The sequence below is a fragment of the Haliotis rufescens genome, unplaced genomic scaffold (assembly GCF_023055435.1).
Source record: "Haliotis rufescens isolate VD_foot unplaced genomic scaffold, xgHalRufe1.0.p SCAF_58, whole genome shotgun sequence".
Taxonomy (NCBI): domain Eukaryota; kingdom Metazoa; phylum Mollusca; class Gastropoda; order Lepetellida; family Haliotidae; genus Haliotis; species Haliotis rufescens.
This window is the reverse complement of record NW_025964312.1, coordinates 2,249,950-2,268,257: the sequence shown is the minus strand read 5'-3', so window position 1 is coordinate 2,268,257 and position 18,308 is coordinate 2,249,950. Positions and strand designations below refer to the sequence as shown.

Genomic DNA, 18,308 nt, shown 5'->3' with positions numbered 1-18,308 from the left:
GAATTTCTAACTACATTGTTCCTAATTTACTGTGCATAATATTAATAACCAACAAGCCTCACAATCCTGCTGCGAAATTCCACAATGTGCTCCACATCTAACCTTGCATCTTCTATTTCAAGATTGGGCTCTTAATATGTACATAGTGTATTTATTTACAGGAACTTGAGATACAATATTGCACGCCGTAACTTTTCATAGCTCATTATTGAACTGAAATTTATCTCATCATGTGGATTGACAGATGTGATGAGAGCAATGGGCATGACGGGTTGGGATTTGTCACTACAACACACATATGATACATGCATATAACACATAGAATCATAACATTATCGTGATGTATTACGATAGTGTGTCACACAGTTTGGGATAACTATGTCACCTTTCAAGTTTGGTAGGGAGTATTAGAATGTACACAAACGATCAAGTTCCACCATACATGAATCATTTACCATGTGTTTACCAGGTAAATGTATGATGAATGCTATATTTTACCCTATTCACCTTGTACCCTGGAATGAAAATCATGTGGGACAAAATCAAATGAACTATTTTGTGCATATTGTTGATGTACACGATCTCTATGACACATCTTAATGCCTTACAGCTAGGCTAAATTACCACGTTACTGTTATTTCCTCAACTGTACACAAACTACCGGCGCTTCATTAACAGCTGTTTTAGTAGACAGTCATCAACAATACTTACCATCGCGTTACTTCAGTTAGTAAAAATAATAATCAATCAGTCAACTAGACTTTTATACAACTGTATAATCTTATCTTACCATGCTTCTGTCAAAATAATCTACTTGTAACTTGCAGAGTTGGATCAGAATACGTGGCTGTAGATCTGCGCATGAGCAAACGGAAATGCAAGTGCTTCTCGTAGACTCTCGTTAAACGAGAAGACAACAGTAATGGCCGCCAATTTTTGCGTGCATGCTCAGACACCTTTACTTGTTTGTACACTTCAAAATGCTGATGGCTGAATGCGAAATCTGATCAACACTTGTACATTTTTACGTTTTTTTGTACAGATATATATGATTTATTTCAAAGAAACGTTTATATAGAAGTTGGTGTTGGCATTTCGGACCAATATTGAACGTGTTGCCAGGGAAGCTTTCAGTTGGATGATATCAGGGAAGATTTCACTTTGATGCCGAACTAAGACTGTTGGATATCTACTCAGCAATTTGTTACAGATGAACCCTTGATATTTCATCAGCATTCCTGCTTGTGTCCGACCTACTGTTTTATTCATGCTGAACAGATAAAACTGTATGCTTTGAACTCCTACTACAATCTCCATCATCATGAGGGTGTCTGGTCTGGTTCCTGCACGTTTCCTAACGCTTGTTGCTCATCTGATCATTGTCATTGTCATATTTTGGTCCAGAGTAAGTATGATGGATTGCTGCACTTTTTCTGATTTTAATTAGTTATGTGTAATCTTGTAAATTAGTCCCAATCTAACGGTTCTTTGACCTATCGTCGAGGGCACCATTTTTGAACAGCACTGACAAAGATTTGTTGCGTTATAACAACAATGAAAAACAGCAAAGTTGCCAACTTCAGAGTGCACCCATTCGGCCTATCAACACTTCCTTCATGTGAAGTATGTACTTACTCCTGCCGGAATATTCTGTCGTCATTCAGAATTTTAGTGGCGGTATCGTGCTAACCATGCTAATGGTCACAAAGGGTGCATTAGTGAAGTGTCAAGGGTAGGGCTGGGCAGTGGCAGCAAGAACAGTGAAGCATAGTGCTTTATGGATGCACCCATTAACTCCAGTGTTGCCAAGTATGATACAGTTAAACAGTTTAATGCAAGATCTTTGACAAGAATTGCAAAATAACATGTTATTCAGCATAAACTCAACAAAGCATGTGATCTCATGCCAAGGCAACTTATTATGAGTTATGCTTATGAACTGGCAAGCATTTTACTCAAATCATGCTAATGTGAACAATGTCTCAGTGAGATAGTCCAGAAATTCTGTTAATGCAGACAGTTTTACATGGGACAGAATATTTGGATTAACATTTTAACTACCAAGTACCATATGATCATTTTTGAGCATGTTTGATCTATTGTTTTCATGAATGTTTTATACAGGATGAAAATATCAAAATGTGTCTACCTGAATCCTACACACAAGCACAATATGATCTCAAAGACACACAGTGAGTATACCATGTATACTGCCTCAGTAACTGCTCACAGTTGTTTTATAAGTTCGTGTACCCAACTGATCCTCCCAAGGTTTTGTCAATCTCAATTTAATCAGATCTTAGTTCTTGCTACCACTAAACAAAGATCTGAGAACATCCCATAACGGGTCACGTCAGACTCGGGGGCACGGGTGACCCAGTCGTCTAAGGCGCCGCACTTCATTGTGCAGAGTTGCGTCCCTTGGACATGCCAGAAACCTATGATTGTGGGTTCGAATCCCGGTTCGCCCCGATTATGTTTCTAGGTTTGTCAGCACCATACCCGTGCTCGTGGGTTTCACCGAAGTGGTAAACGTCTGAGACCTGCATCACTTCAGGCTTTCCTCCGACATTAAGCTGACATGCCGTGATATAACTGGAATAATGTTAAAAGCGGCGTTAAACCCAACTCACTCACTCACGTCAGACAGACCTTTTGCGAACTTTGACCGAGCAATGGAATGACTGACAAGAAGTCTACTATAGCCAATCAGCAGGCTAAATCGAGCTTTACGGCACGAGTTTCAAACTGGCGACTACGCTTTGAAACATATTTTGACATATGCTCGATTAATAAATCAAAAACTGAACAAAAGAACATTCTGGAATGGCTAACAGATGGTCTAGATTGTATAAATACAGACATAAAGCCCATAACTGTCGTTTGGAATACCCTGTGTGTGTTTTCTTCTGAGGTTGCAAGATCAAAAATGACATTCCAACTGTCACTTTCACGATCTGATAACGGATGCTCTGATTGGTCAGATGAAGGTCGTTCTGACATGGCCCGCAATGGGATGTCCTCAAATCTTTGTTTAGCAATAGCGAGAACTAAGATCTGATTTTAATGAGATTGAAGGTTTTGTTTGCTTACTCTATGAGTTTTATGGATAAGCTTATTGAACAAAAATTACATTGAAATGAATTGTATTTTTGTTGTGTTAAAGACCGCCTCCGTGGTCTAGTGGTAGAGCGTCTGCCCGGAGAGCGGAAGGTCCGGGGTTCGATCCCCGGCCGCCTCATACCAAAGACGTTAAACATGTTAAAAGATGGTACTTGTTGTTACCCTGTCTGGCGCTCGGCATTAAGGGGCTAAAACAAGGACTGATCGGCTCGGAGTCAGTTTACTGTGTCTCAGTGGGGTATTCATGTTAAACTGCGGCATGGTATCTCAGTGGGCTAGCACTATAAATCGGCATCAGTCCTGACCAGTACAAGCAGCCACACACACACACACACACGTGCATGCACGTCGCTATATAAGTGCAATAATCTTGGACGCAACGTTTAACCCAATTTCACCTCACCACCTCACCTTGTTGTGTTAACACCACACTCAGCAATATTCCAGCTATGTGGCGGTCTGTAAATAGTCGTGTCTGGACCAGATTATCCAGTGATTGACATGAGAATAGATGTACCCAATTGGGTGAGGTGAAATGGGGTTTAACATAGCGTTCAGGATTATTGCACTTATATAGCAAAATGCAGGCATGCGTGTGTGGCTGTTCGTACTAGTCTGGAGTAATGACGATTTTATAGTGCTAACACACTAAGATGCCATGCCAGTTTAACATGAATACCCTTCTGAGCTGCCCAGTCCTTGTTTTAGCCCCTTAATATCGAAGCCCAGGCAGGGTAACAAGAAGTACCATCTTTTAATGTTTTTTGGTATGACACTGCTGGGGATTGAACCCCAGACCTTCTGCTCTCTGGGCGGACACTCTACCACTAGACCACGGAGGCTCAATTGGGATACGATGACATGCATCAACCAAGTCAGCGAATCTTGACATTTCCCCACTGACCCCAATAGTTGTGATATTTATACCTTTGTTTATCATTGCGTATGTTGGGCATGCCATATTTTTGAAAAGATTTACGTCTGATGTACTATTTCCAAGATGAATTTTCGTTTGTTTACTCAGATTGGTTCAAGATTGCAAACTAACAGAGAAGCACCCGACTTCCCTCTTACACTCTTATCATACAAAATACATTATACTTAAAATAAAACAGTAAGTCAAACTGACAAACAAAGAAAATAATTTAGCTGGGGGAAGAGTATTTGGCATCATGACAGTCATCACTTGTTTGTAAACATAACAGTCACAGAGCTCCAGATAACTTTTTGAGCAGTTGAGTTTTTACTCTAAGGTTTCTATTTTAATTGGGGGCGGTCGGGTAGCCCAGTGGTTAATGTGTTCGCTCGTCACGCCGAAGACCCAGGTTCGATTCCCGACATGGGTACAATGTGTGAAGCCCATTTCTGGTGTCCCCCGCCGTGATATTGCTGGAATATTGCTAAAGGCGGCGTAAAACCTCACTCACTCACTCAATCTATTTTAATTGGGTTATTACATTTCTCATTGGGTAGCCAATATTTTATATATGTTTTAAGATTTTAAAAAAATGAAATAATGTTTTAGATGTATATAACTGTTCTGAATATATAGGCTGGACTCGGAAAGTAAATTAACTCGTCATTGTGTTTCGGAAATTAGCTCCTTTGTACAAATGCTGAAAAAGCTTCTTTGGGTATTTACGCGAGCTGTTTTTATACATTTGAGTTTTTCAATTAATGCATGCATTTCTGTATGCAAGTTAATTGAAAGTAATTGGGTTTTGAATATTTTTGGGGGGTATATTCCGCAAATAAGCAGCTTATCTGTAGCTCTTGTGGTCAAACACAGTCTGGAGCTGTGACGGAGGAACTTGCATAAATTTCTAATTCTGAATTTTCAAAGACTCAGGTGTGTGCAGAATGTTATCGTATGCTATGGAGAGTATTAACATGAATTTACAGAATGATATTTGTTAATAAATTTCAAATTTTCATGTAAATTTATGCATTATGTTTCAGGTCTTGATTTAAGGAACCAGAGTTCCAGATAACTTTTGGAGCAATTGAGTTTTTACTCTGGGGTTTCTATTTTAATTGGGTTATAACATTTTTCATTGGGTTACCAATATTATTTCACTCATCCATTCATCACTCTATTGGGTTTTTCTCAAAATTAGTGAACATTTTATGCTTTAGATGTATTTAACTGTTCTAAATATATAGGCTTGACTCAGAAAGTAAATCAGCTTATAATTGTGTTTCGGAAATTAGCTCCGTTGTACGCATGATACAAAAGCTTCTTTGGGTATTTACGCGTGCTGTTTTTATCCATTGGAGTTTTTCATTTAATGCATGCTTTTCTGTACGCAAGATGATTGAAAGTAATTGGGTTTTGAATATGTTTTGGGAGTATTTTACGCAAATACGCAGCTTATCTGTAGCTCTGAGGAACTTGACTTTACTTGCACCAGGTGCATGTTGACATGAAACCAAGTTGCACCAGACAAAACCAGGTTGCACCAGACTAAATCAGGTTGCATCCTGGTTCCATATATTTATCAGACCTGAAACATAGATGCATAAACTTGTCATATTAAATAAAATGTCAGTTCTCCGATAACTTTGTCATGAAATTACTTACATTAATGACAGATTGCTGTAAAACATAATAGGGACGGGTACATAATCTTGAAGTACCCACAGTTTGATGATGTCAAGCCCAAGGAAGCATGACAAATTACACATAAGATGTAAGATTAGTGATGTTGTATGGTACATGTAGTATTCATTTATCTGCCTCCGTTGATTCCATAATAATGTATGCTCCCTAGAACGGATGTCAATAACCGCTCCCTAGCGCTATGCATCTTGGGAATGTAATATGGCGATTGACCATACATGTTTAATACCGTACATTAAACATGATCTGGACCATCCCAAGTCTGTTCGTCATTATTACGAAGCAACACTACAGTTCATAAAACTCAGAGGTAGTTAGTGTGTTCAAAGATCATTGCTTCGAAGGGCGGTCGGGTAGCCTGGTGGTTAAGCGTTCGCTCGTCACGCCGAAAACCCGGGTTCGATTCCCGACATGGGTACAATGTGTGAAGCCCATTTCTGGTGTCCCCCGCCGTGATATTGCTGGAATATTGCTAAAAGCGGCGTAAAACCATACTCACTCACTCACTCACTCATTGCTTCGAAAGTAAGGTTTAGTCAGACATAATTTGAATTTTAGATTTAAATATTATGTTGCACTTTTCTATAATAGGCTGCACTGGTGCATGTTTTTTATAGCCAAATCGAGCCCTGTTTGCACAGTATTGATCATGTTGATACATTGTTGTTTTTTATATGTTCTTGTTCATGTTTACTGTTGTGTTTGACAGGTTGATCATTGGCTTGTCCGTCACTCTCGGGTTGTTTTTCGTGGAGCTGGTTGGTTTTATTGGAGGGGTCACGATGTTCATGCCGTTCCAGAGTTTACTGTGTATCCTTTGTGTCGGTGTAGTTGTTGTCACATACCTTGCTAGCTGTGTAACTTCAGGTAATGGAGACCGCCTCCGTGGTCTAGTGGAAGAGCGTCCGCCCGGAGAGCGGTAGGTCCGGGGTTCGATCCCCGGACGCGTCATACCAAAAGACGTTAAAAGATGGTACTTGTTGTTACCCTGTCTGGCGCTCGGCATTAAGGGGCTCAAACAAGGACTGGTCAGCTCGGAGTCAGTATACTGTGTCTGAGTGGGGTATTCATGTTAAACTGCGGCATGGTATCTCAGTGGGCTAGCACTATAAATCGGCATCAGTCCGGACTAGTACAAGCAGCCACACACACACAGACACAGACAGCCACACACACATGCATGCACGTCGCTATATAAGTGCAATAATCTTGGACGCGACGTTAAACCCAATTTCACCTCACCTCACCTCACCTCACCTCACCTCACCTCACCTCACCTCACCTCACCTCAGGTAATGGACCAACATTTTCACCTTTACATCAACACTTACATTGGCAATTTTTCATCAGTAAAAAAATTCTTTTAATGTTCTATCTAGCTGGGCTTAGGAAAGTAAGTAAAAAGAATAATCTTATACAGTGTAAGACTAGATACTAGACTTCATTTGTATGATGTATATCTTAAAGAATGTCTGGCTTTAAATGTGTCTTATTGAACATTTTGATATTCACATACATGAACATGTTAAATGAGGAAGAAAATTCTAAATAAACAGGATTTTTTATTTTTCCCCAACAAACACGTCACAATATAGACGTTTAGTGCCACATTAGGTTTGCTTGCATAATTTTTCTTGTACCTCTGCATAATCTTATATTTGATTGATGTTTGAAGCAAAACGTTTGAAGCGATTGTGATACTGGTCATTTTTGTACCTTTCAATAATTTAGGCTTTTTTTTATCCCCCGCACCCACGAAGTTGGCGGGGGATATAGAAATGGGTTCCGTCCGTGTGTGCGTGCGCCACAAAATCGTTCCGAAATTGTTTCCGGAGCATAACTCAGAAACCGTTAAATATTTCTCTACGAAACTTTACATGTCTATCAGACTCATGCTGAACTGGTGCCTTTTGCTATTAAGGAATTTTATAAAAAAAATTTTTTACGTTTCCATGGCAACAAGTTGGACTTAGGTTCTATAAGGGTGCTGTTCATTTCCGGAGCGTAACTCAAAAACTGTTAAATAATTTCTTACAAAACTTTGCATGTTTTCCAGACACATACTGAACTGGTGCCTTTTGCTATTAAGAAGTTTTATAAATTTTTATTTTTTACGTTTCCATGGCAACAAGTAAGACTTAGGTTCTATAAGGGTGGTGTTTATTTCCGGAGCATAACTAAAAAAAAAATTATTTTAGAATTTCCATTGCAGCTATTTTGACATGGCCTAAGAGTAATGTTGGGTCAGTTACCTGGTTTGGGACCATAACGTGTTAAAATGGCGGGGGATATAGATGACTTCGTTGACTATACGCTTGTTGTCTATGATGCTGATGTTATTGTTTGTGTCTGTTTTTGGAAAGTACCATTGGCGTTTTATGATTCCTTGACGGAGTCTCAGCAACGTGTGCTCACTGCGGAGCTGCTGTGGCATTGTCCTACTTCCTGTTTGACGCCTGGCCTTGCGACTGGTACTGGTACATCTTTGGATTCTGCAGCGCATTCCCGGGATTGACAGAAATCATAACCATCATCGGTGTGTTAGCGTTTAAAAAAGGATACTGAGCACTAGCACAAACACCATCACGGGAAGTCCACGAGTGCTGTCAGATCATGAGGATTATATATTGACAGGGCAGTTTAATGTTTGTCTGTGATAAGGCATCGTCTCTAACTGCTTTGTTTTGGATCATCTTTTCAACAGCATGTGGGACCATTATCAATACTTCATGGGTTGCACACACTTCGTTCCTACTTGTGACTATGGACAGCTGATGTGTGGTGTGGGGGCACGGGTGGCCCAGTCGTCTAAGACGCCGCGATTCGCTTTGCAGAGTTGCGTCCCTTGGGCATGCCAGAAACCTACGATTGTGGGTTTGAATCCTGGTTCTCCACGATTATGTTTCTAGGTTTGTCAGCACCATACCCGTGGGTTTCACCGAAGTGGTAAACGTCTGAGACCTGCATCACTTCGGGCTTTCCTCCCACATTAAGCTGACACGCCGCGATATAACTGTAATACTGTTAAAAGCGGCGTTAAACCAAACTCACTCACTCACTGATATGTGGTGTAGCTGTCACGGATCTGTGCTTTGTCGCTAATGAAATGAGACCCATCTTCCCGAGGCAAGGGCGTTAACTGATTATAATAGACCAGTTTCCACCCTTAAAAAACTAGGCTGGAATTTCCACTGGAGTTATGTCCCTTCTATGTCCCTCCTATTGACCAATCAGATTCAACCTACATCAGTTGCATTTTCTTCAAACAAAATGGCAGCATCCAGTCAAGACTATCTGATTGATAAACAAGATCTATAATGTAATAAAATCGGTCTTACCTTGCAAAGTGCGTCATATCACTTGAGCCCCTTGATTAAAAATATGATGTTTGTATGTTGTTTAATGCCACACTCAGCAATATTTCAGCTATATGACAGCGGCCTGTAAATAATCTAATGAAAAGATTTCCAAAATATCTGTTGACAGTACACATGCTTTGCAAATCCTGCAGTCAGCTGAAATCTGCAGGTTGAAATCCATGTTGTTTATAAACCGTCTAGTTCGTTACAGGAATTTGATTTGACTTTGCATAGACTCGTTAATCCAGCCAAAACGTAACCCCGGAATTCCAGCCTAGTTCGGCAAGGGTGGAAACTGGACTTTTGTGGTCAGTTAACATCCTTGCCTCGGGAAGATGGAAGAGACTGTGTATAGCTCATGGAGTTCAAATGATCCCTACCCCGTGCAGGAACTCTGTGCAAACCTCCCCGTTTCCTGATATTGAAGCAGTAGATGACTGTGGCACATTACACAAAAAATATATGGCATATACTAACTGGCTCCATTGGAGGGGAGAGAAGCAGCACAGACCAGAAGATCCGGAACCAGTCTATGGCACATGTTGCACGAGAAATATTAGGGAATGGGGAGGTAACTCTAAACTAGAGGTAAACAAATCAAGGAAAATCTTCGTGAAATCAAAAAGTTATCACAGTGAATTTAGGTATATCTCAACCGATTTTGAAACGAAAAAAAGCAAGACGCAAAAAATGTCGTCTTTATTTTGATTTATAGACGCAAAATCATAAATTAAGACGCATTTTGCGTCTTAGCGTCCCTTAATTTCGAACCCTGGTTTGTGGGACCTGAAAGCACATAGGCCTGAGTACTTGGTTTCCCTCTTGTTTTAACCAGTCAGATTAACATGGCTTGAGTTATTGGTTATTAGCGATTACACTGCAAGTGATGTAGGAACGTAGTGTATACGAGCCTGTGAAGTATTGACGACGATGTGTATGTATTACATATAGGCTATAGGCTCATATCACATGCTAGGCTACATATACTTTGTGTTTTAGGTAAGGTTTAGAATTTTCTTGTATATTAGCCCTGTGAGGCCTAGAGTTCATTAACGCTTCAACTGTATGGTATATTTGTTAAGGAATGTCTGGCTTTAAATGTTTCTTATTGAACATTTTGATATTCACATACATGAACATGTTGTATAATGAGGAAGAAAATTCTGTATTAACAGGATTTTTTATATTTTTCCCAAACAAACATGTTGTATGGGAGTTTAGTGCCACATCAGGTTTGACTGCATAATTTCTCTTGTACCTCTGCATAATCTTATGTTTGATTGAGATATGAAGCAAGAGGTTTGAAGCAAGTTGTGATACTGGACTATTTTGTGCCTTTCAATAATTTAGGCTTTTTTGTGTGTCTATGATGCTAATATTGCAGAGTTTGTAAGTTATTTATTAACCTGCCTTGTGTACTTATTACAAGTGTACTTACATGCCCGTCCTTATAATGTTGATCATTATTCATTTTGCTATGATATTTTGATGACATGTGTCTTGGTGTCGCGACAGAAACTTGTACGCAAATATGTATGCTCTAGAAGCAAAATAAACTTTTTTTTATGAATTTTGATTCATTTTCTGGTATTATTTTAGGGCATTCTCAGTTCTGATTTAGGGCATTCTCAGTTCTGATTTAGGGCATTCTCTGATAACAGTTCTGGATTTATTTATTTTTTAAATAAAATTTGAAAATTATTTAGGTGTGTTTTCAGACGGGCAGATTTTAGGACATAAGCTCGATGTGAGATAAAAGTGATTTAAGGCTTTGCCAGTTGTGACCACTGTAGGAACAAGAAATAGAATTCAAAGCCTAAAAGTTATTTGGCAACTATATTTGCCCTTAAAAATAATCAAACACACACAAGAAAATATGGACTATTGTAAATTTTCAGTTTTAAAAGACAATAGTAGAGGGTGTTTTTAAAAATGGCTTACAGGTTGGTCAGGGTGCGCCAGAGCAGGGCGCTTAAACATGGTGAATATGGTATGTCTGATACATTATGCTCATGATAGATGGGTGTCCTTATTTGATTGGAGCTTTGTGACCAGGTGATCAAAATCTTACATTGACTGTCCGAACAAGGATTCTTATCACAACAGAAATATAAGCCAAAATCCATACTCTCTTGCATCCAATGGGACTTGTAGTGGATGTTATATTTTTTATTTTTTTTAATATTTGCATGCAGAAAAACCCTGCATATATAGAGAATCTCCCCTGATATCAAATGACACGAGGGTGAGATTTTATTTATCATCCAATATCATTCTTAAATCGAAATATGTGAGAAAAGAAAATCAGTGATTTATAAAAGCGATATCTCCTTTGGGAACCAGTTTTGGAAGATAAATATAATAATCAAATAAGGTCTCACAACTCTTGTTACAATATCACAGCATATAGACGTTTCAAATGACAGCTGACTCCCAAGTTAATCGGACCAAGTGCAAACACCTCCGGTCTGGGGTGCACAACAAAACAAAGTTGACATGAAATTCATCATTTTATTCAACAGAATCCTCTACAGAAACAAAAGATGTAAAAATATATACTCATTGTTTTCTGTATGAAATAAAGTTGATGAACATGGAGTGATACGGTCACCACTTAAGTCAGTATACAAAACATTTTCACATTCATTTGGTGCTGAAACTGCTCTGGTATTGAAAATGCTTCAATTCTTTATTTGGCTTGATTAATTTTGTTACCATCATGCACCATGAGCATATAATCGATGTGGAGTTGGCGCCACATGAATGGACATTCATTAATAATATTATCATCATCTCAATATTTTGTGTCAACAGTTCAGATTTATCTGAAGACACATTTAGGTACTTTCTTGTTTTATGCTCTAGCATTTTTTTTTGAAGTAAAACAAACAATTAAGATACCGTTTTTGAGAGGGAGTGTGTTTCACACAAAGATTTGTTTCTATTTTTCTAATACCTTCTACTTCAAGAGGTAGTTCTAGAAAATTAGCCTCAATTCAACAGTGAGTGAGTTGGGTTTAATGCCACTTTGAACAGTATTACAGCTTTATCACGGCGTGTCAGCTTCATGTAGGAGGAAAGGCCAAAGTGAGGCAGGTCTTAGGCGTTTACCACTGTGGTGAAACCCACAAGCACGAGTATGGTGCTGGTGAAAAAGAATCGAGGTGAACCAGGATTCAAACCCACGATAAAAGGTTCCTGGCATGTTCAAGGGACGCAACTCTGCACAGCGGATTGCGGTGCCTTAGACCACTGGGCCACCTGTGCCCCCAAGATTAGGAGCTCCGAAGATCAAAATGCCTACAAAGATATAAAGGATCACAGCCCCTTAAATATCCCAATATTTCATTTTACCAAAACAGTTACATGATTAAAGTGTCCGACTACATGCTTAGCATTCACTTTAGGAAATTTGATTGTTATTTTCAGGCTCTCAAATACAGTAAGTTTCTAAAACACTTTTAACATGACTACGGACATGAGTCTTTCAGCCAATCATGCAGGTCTTGTGGCAATCTCATTAAAATCAGATCTTAGTTCTCACTATCGCTAAACAAAGATCTGAGGACATCCCATTACAGGTCACGTCAGAACGACCTTTCATCCAACCAATCAGAGCGTCGTTTACCAGATTATGAAAGTGACAGTCGGAATGTGTTTTCTAATCATGCAACCACAAAATATTTAACACGGGGTATTCCGAACGACAGTTTTATGATTATATCCATACAATCTAGGCCATCTATAAACCATTCCAGAATGTTCTTCTGGTCAGTTTTAACTTTTTTAATCGAGAAATAATGTCAAAATATGTTTCGAAGCGTAGTCACCAGTTTGAAACTAGTGTCGTAAAGCTCGAGAAAGCTGCCTTCTGATTGGCTAATGTCGATTTCTTGTCAGTCATTTCATTGGTCGGTCAAAATTCGCGAAAGGTCGTTCTGACGTGACCCGTAATGGGATGTCCTCAGATCTTTGTTTAGCGGTAGTGAGAACTAAGATCTGATTTTAATGAGACTGGTCTTGTGGTGAAGCAATTGCACAGGGTCATCTTCCCAAGGCAAACGTGTCCACTAGCCTGTATCAATGTGTGTGTGTGTGTGTGTGTGGGTGTGTGTGTGCGTGTGGGTGTGCGGCGCAGCGATAAAATCACATTCAGACGAAGGTGTACCATTCAGACGAAGGTGTACCAGTCATGGATGTAGATTTTGAGAGACGTTCTCTGATTGGACTATCCATATGTTCTATAGTCCAATCATATTAGGCACAGGAGAGTGGGCTTGATGTGGCATAGTGGAACAAGACTTTGATAAAAAGGCTAGTGGACGCTCTTGCCTCGGGAACATGGCACAGGGTATGTGCGAGTAATCCCACAGATTCTATGAAAGTTATCACACAGGTTCCGTGGAAGTTATCACATAGCACCTGTGCAAGTAATCACATAGGATCTGTGTTAAACTAACCACAAGCATCCAATGCAAGTCTTCATGCTGATACAAAGCATGTCATTTCGCAAACATTTCAAATTGGAAAAAAAAATGGCTGACATATGATGGAAAAATTAAGGTTACAAAAAATTTGTATACACCAACAAAACTATTGCTTTTATCATGGACGCATGACTGCTGAGGAGTCAGTGTCATTAAATGGGACAGTACAATAACTACCAGTCAAACACAACAGGCTGGAGAAGGGTCCATGGTTCTTCCACAGGTGATCATAATTATATCTAGTTCATAACTGTACAAATAATGCCACAGCTGTCTTCATGGGACTAGGAATACATGATTGAAGGGATGACAATTTTCTGTTGAATATCTGCATGGTTGGAAGCAATTTGAGTTGTTGCCATGAGTTCCACGCATTGTCATTCCTGATGTGGGTTCATAGAAACATTTGTGCTGAACACAATCCAACGCCAACACTTCATGGGTTTGTATCCACCACATTCCTCCATCACCATGGATACGTGCAGTGTAGTAGCTTTATTCAACCACCACATGAAACCACGGACTTTGGGGGACCCGGGGTAGAATATTTGTTCAGCAACCCATGCTTGTAGTAAAAAAGCGACTGTTTGTCGAAAGAGGAGACTAACGGGATCAGGTGATCAGGCTCGCCGCCTTAGTTGATGCATGTCATCGCATCCCAATTGCATGGATAGATGGTCATGATGTCAATCACTGAATTGCCTGGTCCAGACTCGATTATTTAACAGACCGCCAACATATAGCTGGAATATTGCTGAGTGCGGTGTTAAACAACAAGCAAAAAGAATAATAAGAATCCAGCAAGAGATGAGCTCTTTGACAAATGAGCAATTGGATAACATCGCACAAACAGTGCTATTTTTCACGCAACATATGCTCCAACAATGCTGCCATATACACATTGCTTCAACATGAGAGACTGATTTGGGTTTACTACCACTTTGAACAGTATTCCAGTTACATCCCAGCATGTCAGATTAATGTGGGAGGAAAGTCCGAAGAGATGCAGATCTCAGACGTTTTCCACTTTGGTGTAACCCACAAGCATGAGTATGGTGCTGACAAACCAAGAAACATAATCGGGGCGAACCAGGATTCGAAATCCAAAACAGATTCTGGCATCCCCAAGGGAGGTAACTCTGCGCGTCACGATAAGACACCCCCAGGTTTTTTTTCACAAAATTCATGCAGAGAGGGCTCATTAGACTTCAATGACCTGCACAGCTTCATTTCAATGCTTGAGTCACGAATAGCCCGAGTTTTGTGAAAACTCATTCATGGTGATGGAGGATCTGTGACGTGTTGACGATGAACACAAACATATATCAAAACATGTACGTTCAATTATCTAACTATTCAGTAGGACTATATACTGGTAGATACAAACTATCCTAAGAGGCAACATTCTGAAAATTTCTGTTGTGAATACCAATACCAAACACTCCAGTCAAGAATTTATGTACGTTTTAACATAAAAGGAATGTTCATATTAATGACTGGCAAAGAATTTCATGCAAACTGTAAAAACAGTTGATGAATCTTTACGTAATAATGTATGATATACACATTCAGTCAGTTTGTGACAAGGGACGCATTATAATAACACTTCTTGTCCCACTTGAAATCTCAAATTTAAAACTCTCCCTCACTTCTTGAATTATACAGATAAAGATGGGCCTCAAGCATAACTAGTTTATCCAACTGAAAAATATATTATCTAAGCAAGTTTATGTAAAGTTCACCACTGCAAAAGCATAATTTTTTCATCCTATATTGTCAAGCTGTATGGCTAAAAAGGCTCAGCTACACAAAACCAATGGTAAAAGCAGAGAACTTGTATTTTAAGAGTGAAAAATATTGTTTGCTTGACATTCTAGAAGTTGGTGAGAAAATAAGAAAAGACACAACCAGAAGTTCTTTAGTAAAAATTGCTCTCTGAAAGGCGAGGGCCCCGTTTCACAAAATGACCGTAGCGCAAAAATTGTTGTAGCTCCCACAGTTTAACAGACTTACGAAACTTACCGTATTGGACGTAATAAGCGCCCCGATTTCATAAGCGCCCACAGCGATATTTGCTAATACATATAATACATGTATATTGGCTAGTGAACAATCCCAATTGGCACCCCTTCCGATTGATCAACGGACACAAGACTTATTTTTTCGTGTATAATACACACTCGTGACTTATATGCACCCTTAATCAATGGGCAATTAAATTCTGAAAAAATATATTTGTCGTTCATAAATATATCAGGCTGTCAGCATAAACTACGATATTTATCTTCCAACTCAAAATAATATTCTAATAAGAGCCCCTATTCCTAATTTTGAGAGCACCCTGGGCACGTATTACGTCGAATACGGTATATACAATGAGGCACTATGCAGATGCTTGAGGAAAATAACACAAGATATCAATTCACTGATGGTAGAGGACATCCTCAATTATCCAGTGTATCTCCACTCTATTATTTATCATGAACTTATCACAGAATCTCAGGTGATCTCGAGTCGCTATATGGCTGAAATAATGCTGATGCAACGTTAAATTTTAACTCACTCAGGTGAAATCAACAACCAATCAAAATTCCTCTTCTGAACGCAAGTTCAACTTAGATCCCCACTCAAAACTGTGGTCCTGTCCCAGTGCCCCTTTGATGCCTGAGATTCGAATCAGATGATTGTTATGAAGTTTTAGTTGGAAAATATGATTTCCTGAGTCATAAAATAGAAGACAGAAGTCATTACGTCACAAACTGTTTTGAGTGAGTGAGTGAGTGAGTGAGTGAGTGAGTGAGTGAGTGAGTGAGTGAGTGAGTGAGCCAATAGTGATGACGGTCTACGACGTTGACCACTTCGGTGAAATGCACGAAAACGGGCATTGTGCTGACAGACCTGAAATCTGGGCAAACCGGGATTCGAACCCACAGGACTCAACTTCGCACAGTGAATTGTGGCGCCTTACATGACTCGGCACCAATGTCAGTGCTTGCATTTGAGAAAACAAACAATGTCAAGTGAAGTATGGGTGATATTGCTGCTCGTTTCCATCATAAAAGAAGTCTTTGTTTAGCATGTTGTCATTCAAACCAGACTGAATACAAAAGTGGAGAATAGTTTCTGGGTATTTCTCACAATAGAATGGAGTTTAATACAGTGGATAATTGAGAGTGAGTGAGTGAGTGATTTAAACATTAGACTAGTCATATCACGGCATGTCAGCTTAATGTGGGAGGAAAGCCCGAAGTGATGCAGGTCTCAGACGTTTACCACTTTGGTAAAACCCACGAGCACGGGTATGGTGCTGACAAACCTAAAATCATAATCTTTGCGAACCGGGATTCGAACACACAATCATAGGTTTCTGGCGTGCCCAAGGGACGCAACTCTGCACAGCGAATTGCGGCGCCTTAGACGACTGGGCCACCCGTGCCCCCAGATTATTGAGACTGGGTATAGAAAGAAGTCACTTCAATGTCACACTTCAACATCAAATATTTATATATAATATTGCAAATTGTTCTACCCTCCATTATTCTGGTGTTTGCAATAAGAGATCCAGCACTGCATTTCTACAAGGATATGTATAACGACATGACAAACAGCTTGATTCAAGGTCTTGGTTACATGGTTTGAGAAAATACACCAAAGTTATGATATGATGTGCATTGCAATACCTAATTCACTTTTTTTCAAACAGAATTCTTATTTTGGCATATCATAGAAAAAGGAAAACTGATTTCTTGTCCAAAATAACTTATGGACGCCTTGATTCATCTTATTTCTAGTAAACAGAAACACAAAATAACAAAAGACTACATATGAGCAAATCATTATCAGTCTATAAACATGAATTTTTAGCTGATATTCAAACAATCTGTAAAAGGATACATATTGAAAAACAATGAATCAAATCATCATGACAATGGGTCATGGAACAGAGATTAATATTGCAGTTCATTCCTGATTATTTATCATGACAACCAGTATCTTAAATGTTGTTTCAAAAAAGTCAAATTTCATTTGCAATCACCTTAATTGATATGTCAAAAGAAATACATTTCTAGCCAGTTTAAAAGTAAAACTTTGTCAGCACATTTCCTTCAGTTAGCCTGTATGAGTATGGTGTGTTTTCCACCGATTGTAGCAATATTCCAGCAACATCATGTCAAAAAACACCAGAAATGGGCTTCACACATTGTACCCCAGTCAGGAATCAAACCCTGGTCTTCAGCGTGACGAGCGAACGCTTTAACCACTAGGCCACCCAACCGCCCACTTATACCATTAAGTTCACAAGTAAAAGTCACAATACTACTGTGTCAATGAGTTTTCCCTAAGGCTCCAGTCATTTGTTATTGGGTGGGGTGGGTCAGATTGAAAGATTGAATCGGGTAGGGGGAGAGGAGACCAAAACAAATGGTCTCCCGGGGAGGGTGATGAAGAAATAATCACATATTTGGGATGGGTCATGAATAAATGGACATTTAGTAATAAATGCTTTTGCATTTTTGCCAAATACTGTTTGAAAAGGGAATATGCATAAACAGCAAAGATGACAGGGGTATGATGGAGACACAATCATAGCCCCAGGATTAGGGACCAGTCAATAATGACAACAGGAGTGGTCCCAAAACTTTTATGCACTAATGTACTGAAAATAATTACCCCTCCCCGAGGCAACATTTATTTTATTTCCTGGTTACAGATGCGACA

The 18,308-nt window shown here is 39.4% G+C and overlaps 2 protein-coding genes across 3 annotated transcripts in view; one reads left to right on the top strand and one right to left on the bottom strand.

Moving 5' to 3' along the window:
- The window catches only part of LOC124149587 (coatomer subunit beta'-like), a 40,099-nt gene extending 39,224 nt beyond the window's left edge, over nucleotides 1-875 (bottom strand). For both annotated transcript variants that reach the window (XM_048385379.1, XM_048385380.1), the window contains exon 1: nucleotides 791-875. In XM_048385379.1, coding sequence (XP_048241336.1) covers nucleotides 791-793 — 3 coding nt within the window. In that variant the 5' untranslated portion in view covers nucleotides 794-875. The remainder of the gene's footprint in view (nucleotides 1-790) is intronic.
- A 28-nt stretch (nucleotides 876-903) lies between these two features.
- On the top strand, nucleotides 904-8,652 carry LOC124149588 (transmembrane protein 107-like). Its single transcript, XM_046521272.2, has 4 exons — nucleotides 904-1,405; nucleotides 2,125-2,192; nucleotides 6,453-6,553; nucleotides 8,145-8,652. Exons 1-4 carry the CDS (start codon nucleotides 1,322-1,324, stop codon nucleotides 8,306-8,308), a joined length of 417 nt encoding a protein of 138 aa, XP_046377228.1. The 5' UTR covers nucleotides 904-1,321; the 3' UTR covers nucleotides 8,309-8,652.
- The last annotated feature ends 9,656 nt before the right edge of the window (nucleotides 8,653-18,308 follow it).